Source organism: Zosterops lateralis, assembly GCF_965231275.1.
Source record: "Zosterops lateralis genome assembly, chromosome: 5".
Classification (NCBI taxonomy): domain Eukaryota; kingdom Metazoa; phylum Chordata; class Aves; order Passeriformes; family Zosteropidae; genus Zosterops; species Zosterops lateralis.
Genome location: NC_139766.1, coordinates 61,286,666 through 61,304,658, shown reverse-complemented (window position 1 = coordinate 61,304,658; position 17,993 = coordinate 61,286,666). Strand labels below are relative to the sequence as shown.

At 37.7% G+C, this 17,993-nt stretch overlaps 1 protein-coding gene across 8 annotated transcripts in view; it reads right to left on the bottom strand.

The window, feature by feature from the left end:
• ANAPC10 (anaphase promoting complex subunit 10) overlaps positions 1-17,993 on the bottom strand; it is a 32,243-nt gene that overhangs the window by 9,717 nt on the left and 4,533 nt on the right. For all 8 annotated transcript variants that reach the window (XM_083861551.1, XM_083861556.1, XM_083861558.1 and 5 more), the window contains 3 exons: positions 16,229-16,345; positions 14,825-14,915; positions 13,963-14,083 (listed from right to left, as the gene is read on the bottom strand). In XM_083861551.1, coding sequence (XP_083717677.1) covers positions 13,963-14,083; positions 14,825-14,915; positions 16,229-16,343 — 327 coding nt within the window. In that variant the 5' untranslated portion in view covers positions 16,344-16,345. The remainder of the gene's footprint in view (positions 1-13,962; positions 14,084-14,824; positions 14,916-16,228; positions 16,346-17,993) is intronic.

The window sequence follows — 17,993 nt, the reverse complement described above, 5'->3', positions numbered from 1 at the left end:
GAAATCAAAATCTAAGTCCTTCCCTTTAGAGCAGCACTCACCCAAAGTAAAGACATCATCTCCCGCAACTTCCAGGTGAGCCTGGATGCTCGCAGGGAAGAGAGCAGCACTTTAACCATCTACTGAAGGGGAAACCAGTAATGAGAGAGCAGAAAGCTTCACAAAGAGAACAGAAACAGACTGAAGTGGGGTAGTGGAATATTCTACTGCAAAGAAGTCTGAACATATATTTAAAAAACCATGTTGAAGCTCAGGTGGATTTGCATTACAAATGGAACTGCTGACTGAAGAACGGGACAAAGCAGCTGCCTTTTATGAAAGGTAACAGAACAGGCTGAACTTGCTGATCTTAGAGGTCTTTTCCAACTTAAATGATTCTATGGTTAACACCACAGAATCTTCCAAGAAAAGGAGTATAGACAGAATTTTCTATGAGCAAGAAACAAGTGCTTTGAACAGTGGCCTCATACAAAGGACCTTAAGGCAAATAGAATGAACACATTAAAACCTAGAAGATAGGAAAGCATAAAGGGAGAAGCCCTATGAATTTTTTTCAAGCTAGAGCTGCTGGGTACAAGCAGGGACAATATAAATGTATTCTATGGGTGCACTGCACAAATTGATTGCAAATGGAAGTTAAGGCTGGAAAACATTTCTGGGAAATAACTAATTTTACAAAGGGGCAGAAGTTTGCAAATTCAGTGAAAACTGTATTGCAGATGTCTGCAGTTCCCATTTCTCCTAACATACATAATGGAATGATACTGTGTTTGTGTGAAAGTGAAAAAAACCCCAGGTCATAATTTACCTTCAAAATTGTTTAGCCATATCCAGGAAATATGTCTAGACATAGCTACAGTTAAATTATACAAAGAAAGTATTTTTTAAAAAAAATTATGCAAGGAATATTAAAGATTTAAGTGTCTGAAAACTGGCCACACTGAGTTAATTCTCTATCAAACCATCTCAAATAACTTAGCGGCAATAACCTAGTGACCACATTTCATGCCATGCACTTTGCATCCCAGAGAATGCAGAAAATTAATATGGGAAATGAACAAATGTTAAAAAAAAAAAAAAAAGAATATCACGATATTTTTAAAATAGTCCATAGGAGTTGTAGCAGCCAGCTGCTAGCTCTCAAGCACTCTTATAGGTGAGGGGAAGAAAGTACATCAAAACTAAAAAAAAAAAAAACCTCATTCCCCTCACTGAGAAGGGCTATTACTATACACTGAAAAGAACTAGATTTCTGATCTTCTACCAGAAGACAGGTCCATAAAACTGCATGGCTCTAACTTTTTACCTGTTACACAAGATGAGTTCCCAAGTGACTTTATTTTTCAGGAAAAGACTGGAACAAATTATACCTGAGTACTACCAAATTAAAAAAACTCTACTCATTCTTTACCAGTGAGAGGACAAGTTGGTGCTTTAAGACACGAAAAGGGAAAGCATTTCTCCTGGTTTCACAGGAGTGGCTTTTTTCTGAGAATTACAGAGGGCCGTCTCTCCCAAAAATCAAGGAATTTAAAGACCTTAAACCTCTGTAAATAATCCCCAAATCCTGCAGAAGTACACTATGCAAACATTTCTGTGTCTGGATAAGGAGTCTGTGGACACTCAGTAAAGGCAAGTGAGGCAAAATCTGATAAACTTTAAGATCATTTAAGTGTGTTGTAGCACACAATAAACAAATGCAAAAGATTGTTGTGAAAACTATTTGTGCAAATTTAAAATGCAATGTAGAGTCTCATCTCAGAAAGATCCCAAATTCATAAACATGTCTCACTGGAGATATATTTTCATATGAACAAACTTTAAAAGATAAGAAATATATCTGTCAGAGGTTCAGCTGGATACTTTTATGTGAGCCAGAATATACTGCCATAAATTTGCAAAGCTGGAATCAGAACTGTTGCCCAATGGAAGCATTTAATTTTACATCCAAACAGAATTTCTTTAATGTACTGGAACAAATGCAGTAGAGTTTTTACCTTTTGCTTGTGTTTTCTTACAAATCAATAAGAAAGCGTGTCCAAAAAAAACCCACAAGGCTTTTTCCTGTTACCGTATGTGGAGATCAGACTCTGCTTCTTTCAATCTAGATAAATCTTACTTCTTGAATTCTTTCTGGGAGTCAAAGGTCCCTCAAGTCACCATTCACTCAAAAAAATGTACAGTTTAAAAAGGTATTCAATGGTGCTATACACTGTTGGGCTCCCTCACTGCAAGAGCATTTCTGCCACAAACAGCCTGGAATGGCCTTAGTGCTACATCCTACAGACCAGGAGCATGAGCTCTTCACCAGGAACTGTATAAGAATCAAAATAAAATTACATCCTAAGAATGCTGCTGAAAAATGAGGAGGCAGTGGAAAACAAAGCATGAGAATGAGATAATTAAAAACTTGTTTACCAGCAGGCCTGCTATTTACTAAGTCTACAGCTACTGTGGGGTGTCATCTTACTGCTTAGCAAAGTGCAGTCAACAACAAGCAGATGGAATTGGATTGCAAATCTATGTGACTTTGTATATCTACAAGTCCTGTGGCTACATATGCTTCTCTGCTTAATTTATTTCTGCTATGCAAGTAAATCTTTAACTTCTCATGACAGTGTAAAGAAATAGAAGAAAGTCCAGTAATTCCACAACAGAAGTTCCTACCCCAGCAGTGCTGGATTTACCAAAAGCTGATTTATGAAAACCTCTGTTACACATGGTGAGCATCATGATCACAACACAGACCTGGTCAAGGAGAGGGAAGCCTACTTCACAATTTTATTTAATCATTTCTCCTGATTCGAAATTGCAATTCTTTTTGAAACAATGAAAAAATGTGACTTGATTTTTCTCTTACTAATTATGTTCAATAACATCATCTTCCTAAGAAGTAACAAATTAATCTCAACTAAGAGAAACAAATTAGGGTTTTTTGCATTTGCTAGTAGAAATAATCCAAAAAAATCCTTCATACCCATAGCTGAATTTGATTCTGACAGACACAGAGGGGGGAAAAATAATAATTAAAGAAGTATTAGGGGCTTGGCCACATGATTCACTCGAAAACTTTGACTGAGAACAGAATTCATAAAAAGCTTCAATAAAAACTGCATTTGTTAACATTCCTTTAATGTGAGACATAAAACACTCCAGAATTCATTCTGAAATAAAATAGGACTGTTAGATAAACCTGCTTTAGGAATTGGATGAAGGCAGCTAGAGAGCACAGGCCCTCAAGCCAGACACATATGCTACATTATTATTCTCACTCCACCCTCTCCTGTGTGTTCGCACAGAAAATGGAAAAAGCCTGGGAAAGGTTTTTCCGATTCAAACACACGATCTCGGTTATCTTATGACAGATTAAGACAGAGAACAGCCCTCAGAAAGAAAAAATTTATACTTCATATCTATAGAAACATTTCCATGCATTACTTGAGATAAGGAGCAGGATAACACTACATTCAATCCCTTCCCACCCAATAAAACTTAGCAAAGAATTGAATGTAGACCCCGGGCAGCAGCGTCCTCATCAAAGCCAGACGCAGACACGGGATCCCTGACCAACAGAACAGTTCAGCAACCACGGGAACAAGACCTCCCTCTGAAAGAACTGCCATGGTGGTAGCTCTGAAGCAGCTGAGTCTCTTGCTCCAGAACCCTACATTTGTTCTAGTTCTCTACCACCTAAACACTGAGGATTGCTGTAATTTACCACATCAACAGAATTCCTTTCCAGAACTACTTTCCTAGTGACACCGTGAATAATCTCAGTTTTCCACTAGAATGTTATCCTTAAGAGTTAAAAAAAAAAGGTTGATTGTAATTATAAAATCCCCCCACATACCTACACAAAATATACTTGTTCCTTTATTTCTACCTGAATTCATGGAAATTTTTGGTTGGGTTTTTTTTTGGTCCTGACTTGACAAAGCATGGCACATCCAGTGCATTTAACAGATTTGTTTTGGGGTTTTTTTAATCCTAATTAATAGCAACACCTGATAATTGCCACAAGGCAGTATGTGCTACAAATAGCCAAGTGTGACTGCATCTGTAGGGATGTAAATAAAGGCAATATAGCATGGAAGCCACACATACAGAGAATAATAAGTGGTGGGCAAATTGGCTCCTAATTCCTTCTGAATTGGGGCTACTTCCTCTCTCCACCCACTGCCAAACTGTTGGTTTGGCAAAGGGTGGTGAATGCAGTCACAGGAGGTTTCCAGCTCCTGGTGCTTACAAGATGTTCAAGTGAAACAGAAAATGAGGTCTGCTATGCCAGCTGACCAGCAGCAGTTGAGAAGACAGCATAAAACTTTCTCAGGTATTCAAGAAAATTCCCATTCCTTTTATATCTTTTCTTATGCTTAAACCAAAATTAAATGTTGACTGCTGGCTTTACTCTTTGGAGGATTTTAATCCTATGCTAGTAGCAGCATCCAGAGGGATCAGAATCAGTCTTGGATTTGACCTTGCTGCACGTATTTAGCAGTTCTTAAACTCTGAAAATGCTCCCTCCAAGGATTACTCTCCATAGTTAAGTCTATGATGGCAATCAGGTAAATCAAAGATGATTGTTTATAATTCACTGACTTTATCCTCCCAATCCTATTTCACAGTGTAGAAAAAAGTAGCTTAAAGGCAAGAAGTTTCCCAATAGTGAGCAACCTCTCCAGAAAGAGGAAAGCAGGAGTGAGTGAGTGAGCAGCATCCTACTGTCAGCTTTGACACAACTGTTTTACATCCTTCAAGCAAAAGATGGTGGTGTGACTCCCACGATGTTTTCACATTTGGATCCAAAATCAGGGGAGATAATTTTGGATTATTCAGGCCTAGAGAACTTACAGAATGGGAAAGAGCATGACTATAGCATGTGGTAGGGTACAAGAAGAAGAAAAATAAGATAGAAAAACAGCTCTTCATGTAACAAATTCCATGCAGTATGCAGGGCCCTTTACTACACAAAAATATAATTTCCCTTCCAAATACAGGTCGGCTGCACTTTTCCAAGATCTCCTTCCTAACATGCTGCCTTCTTGAGATCAAAGAAGTGTCCCTTGCTCCAGATAGTTTCTTCAATGGTACCTACCTCCTTGCTCTGCTAACTAACAGCAAGGCTGGCTGTCTAGAGTTCACTTCCTCAAAAGCCAATAAATGATACAGCCAGCCAACAAAGATTTTCATTTTTCCCTAGTTCAAACCTTGAAGCTTTATGTGACCAGGAACTCCTTCAAACACCCAAGTAAAAAGCTGTATTAAACAGTTTGTCTCCAGGGTCTCCATCCTGCTGTCCAAGTACAGAGAGATCAAACACAAGAGAAAGTAGATGTTGCTACATGCTCCAGTTTGCAAGTGCAGGGTATCACATGTTTTGTAAACCACAGTTCAAATGAATTCCGATCAGCTGAGGGGGTTCACCTGACTGAGCACCATGAAGACGTTCTAGATGAGCATCACACCGACACCCACCATAAGCTGCAATGCTGGAGGCACTTGGATGTTTTAAAATGTCAACTAGACACTACACTTGCATTAAAAAAGGAGGGGGAAGGAAGGGAAGGGGTTAAATATTGAAGTAGGGGAACTAAGTATGTGAGTGTCTTCTGTGATGCTGTCACCTCCTCCTCCATCCACCTACCTTCTTCCTCACTCCCATGTTCAGTCTTGGAGAGAATGCTTAAAGGAAGTGCACCGAGATCTTTCTTGTTACAGTTTTTATGTTGCCAAATCCCTGCTTGCTTCTCTTACTTCTGGAACATTAATGATTATCTGCAAGAAGTATCTAGTGAGCCTACACTGGTAAACTGTAATTAGAAATCCCTACAAACTTTGAAAAACTATTGACCAACAAGTATCCCAATACACTCTCCAAACACAGAACCTTTATTCCAACAGGAACTCCCAGTAAAAAATGATGTGTGAACAGCAGACACTGATGTTCACACAAGCTTTCTGCATACAACCCAGCAGGCGATTTTTCTGGGTTTTCTGGACTATGCCCTGGAGGTGCTGGCACAATGGAATTTCAATACCATAACTGCTTATTTCTCTGTGTGCCAGCCTCTGAAATAACAGGTAAAAAGAAAAAAAAATACACATAAAACAAACATTCTCTTTTTTAAAATTACAGGAATCACAAAATGAAATGTTTTTAATTCTCTAGTTCAAACGATGTAATTTATAACCATGACACAAATAGGGAAGAAGCACAAAAGAAGGGAAAATACAGAAATAACATAACGTTCCCAAGGTTCAGTTTACAAGGACCTCACACAAAGTTTTTTTTTTTGCAACTCTTACTAGAAACAGTATTATTTGCTAAAAATGCAGTAGCTGCCAAAAGCTATGATCCATCTAAAGCAAACATGTTTAAGATGGAAATAGAGTGCTAATGCTGAAGAAAGACAGAATTGAGTATACAAGTTTTCTTTTTAAAGTGTAGAAGCAACTGCAGTACAGAGTTAAGTTTGTTTTTCATCTTTCTGAGCAAAAATCGATTGTATTTGCAGATAAGCACCTAAATTAGAGAGAAGTTCATTAAGACAATAACAGAAGTAATCAAATTTCAAACTTTCTAATTAAACCTCTTTTTCCTGCAGAAGGTTATTGGGAATTCAACACTAGCCTCGGTTCACATGATAGAACAATGGGAAAATTTTCCGAATGGTTGAACGCTAACCCTGACAAGTGTGGAGAGCCAACTACAATACATTATATGGTAGCATAACCTGCCACCCACGTTGCTGAGAGAACAGCTTTCAAACACATGCACCGAGCTGTAAAACCACAAAATCCCTTATTACACATTGTCCCTTACTTAAGGTGAAATACACTATTCCCCTCCCGCCTCCTTTTACAAATCTTGGTGGGGTTTTTTTAAACCTTCATCTCTGAAGTTTATTTAGCAGCTAACTAGACCATTTTTCAGACTTTATTTTCCAAATGCCATTTTTCCTGTTTTGTTTTCTAACCAAAATAAAATCATGTTTTTATAGTACACAGTGAATGAAGCCTGTTGTGTCTTTCACTGTTGCTTTTTTTTTAATACTACTTCCACCTGTGTGATATTATCCAAACTTCTAAAAGGAAATGTCTGATATATGACTAATTCACTTGTGAAGACTTATTTCTGGAATGAAATGTTTTCCTCTTTTAATGGGAAGATACATGACTCATCATTGGGTAAAGTAAAAAAATGGTTACATCGAGCTTTTGATTGGAAGACCAGATATTCTGATATTTACTGCAATTCTTTTCCACCGTTATGCAATCCCAATATATTCAGAAAGATAAACTGCCACAGCCTGTGTGGTTATAGACACTGGCATTCATAGAAGTCAACCATTGCTGCAGAATGACAAACACACTCCACCCTCATTACGACATGCTGTGGTTACCGGCCAAACACCTTTGCCTTTTCTGAAAAGGCGACATTATAATAAAAGCAGACCAGAAAACAGATCACACAGGGGGACCCAAGGGATGGTAAAAGTATTAACAACTGGTAGAAAACATATCTCTGAATATGGAAAGTGAATCACTTAATGACTTGAGGAATGCCTACAGCCTCACGCTGCAAAAGGAGCCCACTGAAAACTGCTGGTACATACAACTTTCCTGGTTAATGATTCCCCCCTCCTGCCCCCTCCCACTGCACATGTCTGCTGCCTGAATCATTGCATTCCAAGATAGTTAGAGGATATACACAGTTTCTTCAGGGGTTTTCAGTTGCAACTTTGCTGGCAATGGGAATTTTATTTGCAAGTGTTTCTATTCTACTGACAAGGTCAATTAGTCCAAGGAACGATTGGTTGCTCTGTCTGATAGCTCTGTGTATTTATTCAAGCAAGCACTTTTATAACCCACAATTGAATGCAGACAGTTACCCTTGTAAACACAACTGTCCACTGGGATTTTCACTACATTTTGAGCATGTAAAAGAAAAACATGCTTTTCTTCCTTCAGCCTGATAGCACATAAGTTTGATTACAACTTGGAAATTTCAGGGAGTGAAGGGCATGGAGGCTACTGTTTTAAATAGATATGATCTACTGTACATCAATATACATATATGGACCAATTCCTAGGAGCTAAAGAACACAGAAATTTGGCTGATCACTCTAAAAATTTGGGAGACTATCAAAGGGAGACATATCAGCATCTCTGCTCTATCCAGGCATTAAAAAGGAAAAGCCACGGTGTAAAAGAAACAAAGCTGTATGTAGCACTAAGGACTAAAGGCTACATCAAATGCTTTCACAAAAGCCAAAAGCACAATGTGTGTGTGTGTGTGTGTGTGTGTGTATGTAAATCAGCTGCAGAAGTTGGTAGAGTTAAAAATAAAATTAAAGAAAAAAAAAGATTATTCCACAGCTCTAGCTAGAATTTTTGTATATAGGCAGCATGGCCATGCCACTGGCAAAATATGCAAAGAGGAAAAATGACAGATCCTACTGTCACAGAACTTTTATTAACACATACACGTGCTCCCTTCACCATACAGGTACTCCACTTCCCTCATAACAATTATCTTCTTGTGGAGAAGAGATCCTTCATTTATACTAATTAGGAATGGTAAAGGGGCTGGTCTATTGGTACACTGATCTCCATTATTGAAGTCTTCCCTGAATAAATCTTTCAGGGATATAGAGAAGGTAAGAAACTATCAAGGAAAACCAGCAGTTTTTCCCCTAATATGACTTCTAGTCTACAGCAGTAGTATTATCCTACATACTTCAAAAGAGTGCTAGAGAAAATGCTCACTGAAATTTGCAGTTGTTTTCAATATAAAAAGTTCAAGCATTTGGTTCCTGCCTCTCACACACAGAGCACTGTGTGCAACCTGCTCATGGCCACCAGAGAATTTGTTTAAAGTATTGTAAACAGAATATAATAGTGAAAGTTTGCACTAAAGCCAATGAAAAATTCCCCCATCATGCTGGAGGATGGTTTACCTGCACTGATAACATACAGTTTTAAAAATCTGAATTTTTAAGCCACTAGTAGCAGAAAGATTTTTACAGAAGTAAAATATTTAACAAAGATTTGGGGGAAATCTTTTCAAATCCTCCTACTAGAACTTCACGCAGAGAAAAGAGATGAAAAAAGGTAATCAAACACTTGCTACAGGAAGAGAAGGTGTGACCTAATTGTGGCCTTCCAGTACCTAAGGGAACCTACAATAAAAGGAACAGAGACATTTTACAAGGGCATGTAATGATAGGACAAGGGGGAACTTAAACTAAGGTTTAGATTAGATATTAGCAAGAAATGCTTGACTTTCCAATTTCTTTTCCATAGTGGAACTTAAACGAATAATCATGAGAAAGGTTGTAGGTGCAGGAGAGGTTTTCACACACATGTAACACTCAGTGCTCCAATGCATTCCTAGGCTCTCTGTATTTGAGTTCCCCCGAGGAAAGCTCTGTGCTTCATCAACTTGCTGCCTTCCATGGAGCTGTTGCCACATTGTTTCACATGGCTTTTCCTCTGCTTCAGAAAGTAAAGTCAGACTGACAGAATTAAAAATACAGGGCCTCTTTAAGGTACCCTTGCCTAATTGAGCCCTTGTGTGGCAAGAAATAGGTTTGTTTCTGAATGCTCAGATACAAAAGAAAAAATATCTTTTACATGTAACATGTACCTCAGCATAAAAACCATGTTTCATTTTCCTCTACAGAAGAGATGTTTGTTTCTATTAAAATATTATTTCATAGCAAGGTAAGATTAAAATGCTTAACAATTTTATAGTGTGCAGGCCGAACTAATTTTCCACTATTCTACTAGCTCTAATTCGGACCTCCCTATTTGTATACACACACCTCATATGCATAAAAGGCTATTTCAGTAACTGCATTTTTCATGACTGTACAGAAAGCTCTGCTCTGATGTCTTACCATTCCACAGTATCAAAGGGCAGGAAAATTGTAATCCTGTTCATAATTTCCACAGTTTGAAGCACATATTAGTTATTTCCATAAGCACATGAATGATGAAAAGGTCATATCATCTACAGTGATGATGATATTGGCAGGGAACAGTGATGTTACATCATTTAATTTGCCTTCTTTTTGTAAAGATGAGTTCATGTGAACATCCCAGTTGGGGATTCACAAAATATCCTCTGCTGAAAGGTGGAAATTTGTACAGAGTATAAATGGAAATAACCCTGCTTCTGAAATTTGATTCCTACCCTTGACACCAATCACAAGGCTTAATAACTAACCAATACCAGTAGAGCATTCTACTCCCCTGCTTTGCAAATTTCCAGCACCAGTTAATTTTGATGAAAGGAATGGGTCCTGTGTGCATCCTAATGAAACAAATCCATACTCAGCCAGCAGTAACAGCAAGACAACCAAAATGAACAACTGGTGTGATGATTGTGTCTATGGAGCATCCTAGAGAGCAACAAGAAAGACTACAGATCAAAATTCTACAAAACTAAAGTTTACTTAGTCTTTTCTTAGCATGAAGAGTAGCTTGCAGAAAGCAGACTATTTTTAATTGATATTCTGAACTCAAGGAATGATTAGTGGTCAGAAATGCCTCTTTTCTCAATTGGAAAAAAGAACAGAGAGGAATGGTTTCTAACCAAAGTACCTGAAGCCTAGTCAGAAATCTAAAGAAGCAACAACTCAGTACTCCACTTTCAGTGGAAAGCAGTTTAAAATGCACCTTAGAGATGTTTGATTAGAAACTCACAAGAATACATCCTCTTGATTGGTTACCTTGCAACAGCCCTAGGACGAGCTACCATGTCCTTGCTCGTCAGGATATAAATTTACTCCACGTGCAGAAAACAAGTGAAGATTGCTCACTGATGGATTTCAGAAAACGTCTGGCTAAGTCCAACCTCTTCACTACAGCCCCTGGACACTGCAGGAGTAAAGGCATTAGAGTAGGGTCACACTTCCTTAACTACCTCTTGGAAAAGCCCCCCAGCTTGGGCATTCCCCCAGTTGGTAATTCCCCTCTCTAGTGCAGAACGTCTCCAAACATGAAGAAGGAGCCCTGTCCGTGGTGCTCAGCCACAACCCCACAGCACCAGGGAGGATCCTGTGCTGGCACCTGGTTACAAAACACCAGGCAAGGCCAAAGGGATAGAAAACAAACTGAAAACAAACCAGACAGCAGTCCAAAGGAAAAGCAAGCAGACAAAAAACTCCAACAAAAACCTTAAAGAAAGACCTCACACTGTTGCCATCAAAGGTGTATTAACATTAGAGGGCTTCCACCTGAGTCTGTGTAAAGACCCTACATTATAGGCTGACAGCAGAAACACTACAAGGTGTGTGTATATATATATATCCTGAAATACTACCTGCACTTAGCATCAAAACACTTAGTCTCCTTACAAAAACATGAAGTGCTGAACATCTAAATTGGGCCTCAGAGGGGTACAAATGCAATAAGCAGATGAGCATCACTTGAAGAGACCAGAAATCTCTCGCAGACAACATTTCACTCATATCCTTTGCAATGGGTTATTTTTACATAATGAAAAAGTGTAATAACTTAAATCATACCCCGAGGAGTCTGGATGCTGTTACAAAAATGCCTCTACAGACTATCTTGTCCATCCAGGCTGTTTGTACCATCATGTGGGAAAACCCCACGACTGGAAATGAGAAAATATTTGCTCTCCAAGCTTGACAGCTGTGACACAATGGCACTTAAGTCACAGGAGAAGGCTGAGTGCACACACCTTAACTGCAGTGAGCAAGGGAATAACCCTGCCAGGTTGCAAAGGCTGTTCTCACCCTTACGATGGGGTACAAACAAGGAGGAAGAAACCTTTTATTCAGAAAACAAATTCCTCTTAGGTTCCAAAAAAGATATGTCTACAAACTAGAACACAAACTAAAGGTGATCTTACATTTGTGACAAAGTTTAGCCTAACAGCATATTGCATTGTGTTGAAAATTAGACCATTAGGAAAGAAAACACGTTCATTAGACACTATGAGTTGGGCAAGCATCCATGGAAAAATATAAAATGCTTTAGCCTGATTTTCCACCCAGTTAATCAGTACTGAAGCCAATGGAATCATTGTATAATTAAGCAGATTTCTGTAAAGAGCTCATAACAGTTCACACTGCTTTAATAACCTCCCCATGTGTCAGGGAAGCTGAAGAAAGTTTCAGGACTGAAAATTTAAGAAACAGTATCGAGCAATTTAGGAAATATGAAAATTGATAGCAACATGTAACATCATGGTGATGACTGTCACAAGCATTTTACAGCATCAGTGTATTGTATCTCAGTAATAAGAAGCATGACCATATTTTCTCCTCAATTTGGAAGTAAAAAAAGCACATGAGCATGTGGTATGCATAAGAATTACTCTGTCATGCATCACATTATGGTCACATTCATATCCCATAAAAAATGCTAGTAACTTGTTTCAATAGAAGTACCATTTTTAACTACATACATTATGCATAGAATCCCGTGTTTGGCAAGAAAAGAGCTAAAGAAATACTGCCTGAGCCACTGGAGAAAACTAACACACTTGTTACACATTTTATTGCTTTACAGTTCTTTAATATGTTAATAACACACGTACCCTCAAGAGTGGGAGTTTATCACTGTATGAGAAACTTGAGTTAGGCAGTGAGATGTATAGTGCTGTACTAAGCATGACTAGAGAGAGGATAATAATCATTTAGTTACTGAAAGGGCAGATAGAAGTGCAAAAATCAAAGGGATCATTAAGGACAACAATGACATCTAGTGGACACTCGGGAAACTGACCCGCAGCCCGACGGGAAAGGCTCCAGCGGCCGTTCCCCAGACACCGCACAGCTCCCACAGTGCTGCGGTACAATTGGGAACGCGGAAAGCAGAATTTGCAGCGGATCAAAGTCAAAATAACGTGGGGATTCATCTCTTCCAAAAGAATATTTAATTAACTTACAGAAAAATAAAACACGTCAAGGGACTTCCATTTAAGATAAAAGTATAGGTCAAAACTTCAGAACACCACAAATCACTGACAGGACGTAGATAGATAATGCCAACAGACACCTCTACTACACTTTTTTTTTACTCCCACTGCATCTACAACCTTTTACTTACAACTTGCTCTTGGGGCTTTAAATTGTTGGAACTGAAAACCAAAGTTAAAAAAATAAAAATCCCAGAAGTAAAATACATTTGAGCCACCATTTAGCACAACTCTTTCCTCATCATCCCAATCCTTCTGTTATTGTAATACCTGCCATATAAGGCTGTTAAGTTAAACCTTCCCAAAATACCAGCCAGTAACTGCTGAGCTCCAGAGAAGAGGAATTTGAAACATGAGGCTACCCTGACTCAGAATGAGCAAAGATACCTGCTTATGAGTAACCCAATTAGTTTCCAAGGTGGATTTCTACCAAGATCATGGATTATTTCAAATCTGCTTTTACTGTTAACTAAAAGGTAAGCAGAGAACTTAAAGCAACTCAAATCTTACCACAGTTCTGACTAAAAACATCACTGTAAAAAAATACTGGCTTTGATCATTTTATAAATAAAAACATTAACAAAACACTACAACTCTGTCTCATTCAAAATCTTTAACTGATCTGAAGAACTGAAAATTTGATTTTGCATCATATTGATAAAAAACTGCATCCCATCCAAAATTTTTACATCTCCGTGACTGTCCAGTATTAAAGAAAAAAAAAAAAATTAGAAACAATACTTACTTAAAAGTAAAACTTAACTTATGCACATATTCAATTATAATGATGTTTGGTAAAAGTCTGATAAAAAAACCCGCAAAAAAACAGAAACCAGTCTTCTAAATTTACAAGATAAAAACTAAAAGCAAACATCAAAATAAACCCAGCCATTTTCCCCTTTCAAGCACAATGCCATATTTTACCTCCAAAAAACCACTTTATTACATCAGATGTCCTAACAAGAGAGAGCTATTTTAAGACAGAATACAAAGCATCATTGACCTACCCGGATTTCCTGGAGGTTATGGAAATTATTTCCTACTCTGACAGAGATTTTGCTTGGAGTGTAACTTTCATCAGATTTGTAGTCTGCATAAATACATAAGGTCTTCACTGTTGTTTTTCTTCTGCAAGAATCAACACAAGCTATGTAAACATCATAAAGAAAAATCTTCAAGATGAGTTTGTTGCTAGCTTGCAATAACTAAAGATTTAAATATTCTGAAAATGAATATAGTGATTCATAAGTAACTTGCTGTTGAAGAACTAGGTGATTTTTCACATTTATGCACACAGTTGATTTTCACCATTCTCCTTTGCCTGCATTCAGAAATGTCAGTATACCAAGAAACAGATGCCAAATAAGCACTTAATGAAGCTTAAGTTAGGCTTTTCAAATATGGGCTCTCTTATTAGATCAAGGCCTTCTCAAGAAAGTAAATAAAAAAGGGGGACAAATATCTCATCTCAAGTTTGGTTAAAGAAAAAGTACTGAAAGCATCCTATATAGGATGAAATTAAAAAAAAAGGGTTTCTAAAACTCATCTATTATGTTACATAGGAGTCATCTACTCGCCAGATGACACTCAAGAACACAAAAATCAGGACACAAGTCACCTCACATGAGCAAATGTGATGCTGTCACAACTGACATACCATTAAACATTCCTTTTCGTTGCTTATTAAGGCATTTAGTGATCACAATATTTGAAAAATCTCATTTTTAGAAATGCTATCTGACTTCTTACCAGTTGGGTAACAGAACTAACCCAGGAGCTCTTGCACTTCCAGAATTCCTATCTTGGTGAACAGTAATGGATATAAAGTTACACAAAGCACCCTAACCCACAGGGAGTATGTTTTAATACCTAAATTGGATGTTCACCAAATGAGGCTGTGATCCATCTGACTGCCAGTAAGTTTCTAGATTATCATCTCGTAACTGATCCACTCCAAACCCTAAGAAAAAGAAAATGTGATAATCTTGAACACCCCATTTCTGTGATACAAATGTAGCTCTTCTTCAACTGTTACAAATTAATGCCTCCCAAGTTATAACATACTAGGACATATTTCTATATATCCAAGGTGCATCTATGCTTTTCTGACACAAAGCTGAAATAGGGGAATCTGCAGAAGTTCAATACTATTGAGGTCTGTGGGGTGCAAATCCATGTCAACATGTCCTGGAATTCCAAGTGGTTAGGTAGTAATTCATATTGGTTGCCAGAGCAATAACTAACAGTTAAACTTTTCCACCTCTTCTGTAACTTAACTGCTGAACTAAAGAAAAATTATTAGCAGAGACCATTCATTATAAAATTTTAGCCAAACGTAACATTTTCTTTTCAGGTCATGTCCTGAAATATTTTTGCTTTTTCAAGGACTAGCTAGAACAGGCAATAGATGGCAAAACCAGTATTCCTAAAGGTTAATGCCACCACATTTGAAGAAGTAACTCCAGCTTTGTATTTTCTATTCTCTCATTATCTGTCCTTTTACTAATCATATCCTTTTGTTGATTGTCCACACTAGTTGCAGTTCTAATACAGCAGCTGAAGTTTAATCTGCAATAAAAAATTCCCTTCACCTTGTTTAAGCAACAAAACCATGAAACATTTTTCTCCAATATTCCAGGATTTCAGAACAAGGTCATTCAGTCTGAGCACAATATTGTGACATAAAGGGATCACTGACCCTAGGCTGCAGCTGATCAATTCCCAACAGATATTTCTGAAATAGCAACTCAACTACCCCAACGGGAAAGAATTTTCAGATATTTTGAGCAGGTATCACTAACTGCACCTCAGGACCACAGGTTCATTTTACTTGCAGGGTTTTAGGGCCACCCTGTAATGCCTGAGGCCACACAAAGTTACAAAGTTCAGGCAGAACATTTAGGTCACCCAGCTGCATTGTCATCCTTAGTTAAAAATGGAAGACACTCAGGCAAAATGCCAAAGCATAGAAACAATTTTACTGTGCTGGGGTATGATTATGCTTGCATGGCTTAGTTTGTTCATTGTGTAAATAAATTAAAAAAAAAAAAAAAAAAAAAAGCTAATATAAAATATGTAGGAGTTCTGTTTAGCTCCTATGAGATAGTTCCTCCTAGCAGGATTTCTGATACAGTTCTAACTTTCATACTGTATCACACATAGAGAAGGCCAACATTAGTTGTAGAGACCACAGCCTGCACTACAGCAGTTTTACTGTGTGGATGCCAGAACATAAATGTACATTCAATTTTTCACATCATTGCTGTGGTTTACCTGGCTTACAGGATGAAAGAGACCAAACTGCTTGTGAGCCTATTTCTCTGACAGTACCAGTCCTCTCCAGCTGCTTTGGATCAGCACCAGGTGGGGTCTTGTTTGGGGTAGTCATTTCTAGTGAGAGAAAACAAGTGAGTTAGTTGACATATTTTTAGCTTGATGGGGAAATTAAAGGATTTTGTTTGTTCACACAGTCAGTTTAATTCTTTGGGCCCACACTTTTCTAATAGCCTACAGAATATGGGTTTATACATACACACACATACACTTTTGCATGTCAGTAGAAAATTTTATATATATATATATAAAGTAATATGTATAAATATATAGAATATATATGTGTAATATATCTAAGAGGTTCAGCATATATGTAAATTTTGTGTCCTTAAGAATTCAATGCATACTTAGAACATTTATAAGACACACTTCACTTGTATCATTCTAAGTTATGCATACTGAGTTAGGGTTTCAGAATTTGGTTTTTGCAGTTCTGTTTTTTAAGAAATTAAAATTTAAAATGTTGATTTAGAGGCTAGCAGTACAACTTCATTCTCTCCCACAGATACACTTGAAAAGTTCTCTTAACCTACAAATTCAAACTCCAGCAAGAGATACTTCTCCCCTAACATAGGAAATGGGAGTTTAAACAAATTGTATAATTTGTAGCAATTGGTTATAGCCACATTTATTCACAAACCATTTCCTTTCCTTTACAACTTCATCTGGAACCATTAACTTGTGACTTGCATTGTTCAAGTAATCACACTCAGTCTCAACAGCCAGACTACCACCACATATACAACAACTTAATTAAGTTGGGTTTTGTATAGTACACAGCACTTCATTATTTCCTAGGAAGTGGCTTAAAATATTTTTTTTTCATTCCAAAGAAACGTAAGTTCCACAAAAAGAGCTACATTAAAGTTTAAAATTAAACATAGAGCACTAAAGAGTCAAGGAATTAGAGCTGACCTCTCATCCTTTGCTTACATGCATGACACCTAGTCATGCTCTGCTTATCTCAGGAAAAGTCTTGCAGTGCCTGTCCCAGGCAGAAAATAAGGGACTGAGTCAGGCTGGGACCCACAGGATCCAGGCCTGACCCACTACAGAACAGGCAGAGACAACATTTCCTATGCCCCAATGACTCTGCAGCTAGAAATCCTTTGTGGGACACAGGAAATCTGAATTCTGTAGTGCACTAAACACTTCCTATTGGCCCTTGAGTATTTTCTTTTAATTTTGCAAACACAAGACTTGACACAGATATTTTACCTGCTTTCTCATATACAACACTGCAGTCCTAACTACCATAAACAAAATCTGAAGAAATCATTGCATGTGTGAAAAAATCTAAATACTGACAACAGCAATTGTCACAAAAGGCTTCAGACAAAATCCTTGTTCAAACACCATCCTCTCAGAAGAGAAGTTGGACACTACACAGCTAATCCTACAGATGTCTCATATATATATTCACAGATATATTAATCCTAATGCCATCTAATTAAAAAAACCTTGGAAAAAATTTCAAAACATTTAGTGCACAGCTATTTGAAAAACAAACATTTTTCACAGAATCGCAGAATGGTTTGGAGCAGTGGAAGGGACCTTCAAAAATCATTTAGTCCAACCCCCATGCTGCTCTAAAATTCAAACTAAGTTTATTAAGCATTGGGGAGACTATTGTCCTGGACTTGTGAATTTTAAAGCTCAAATAACTTTCTCATCCAAACCTTGTGCAATTTTTTTTTTTACTTTT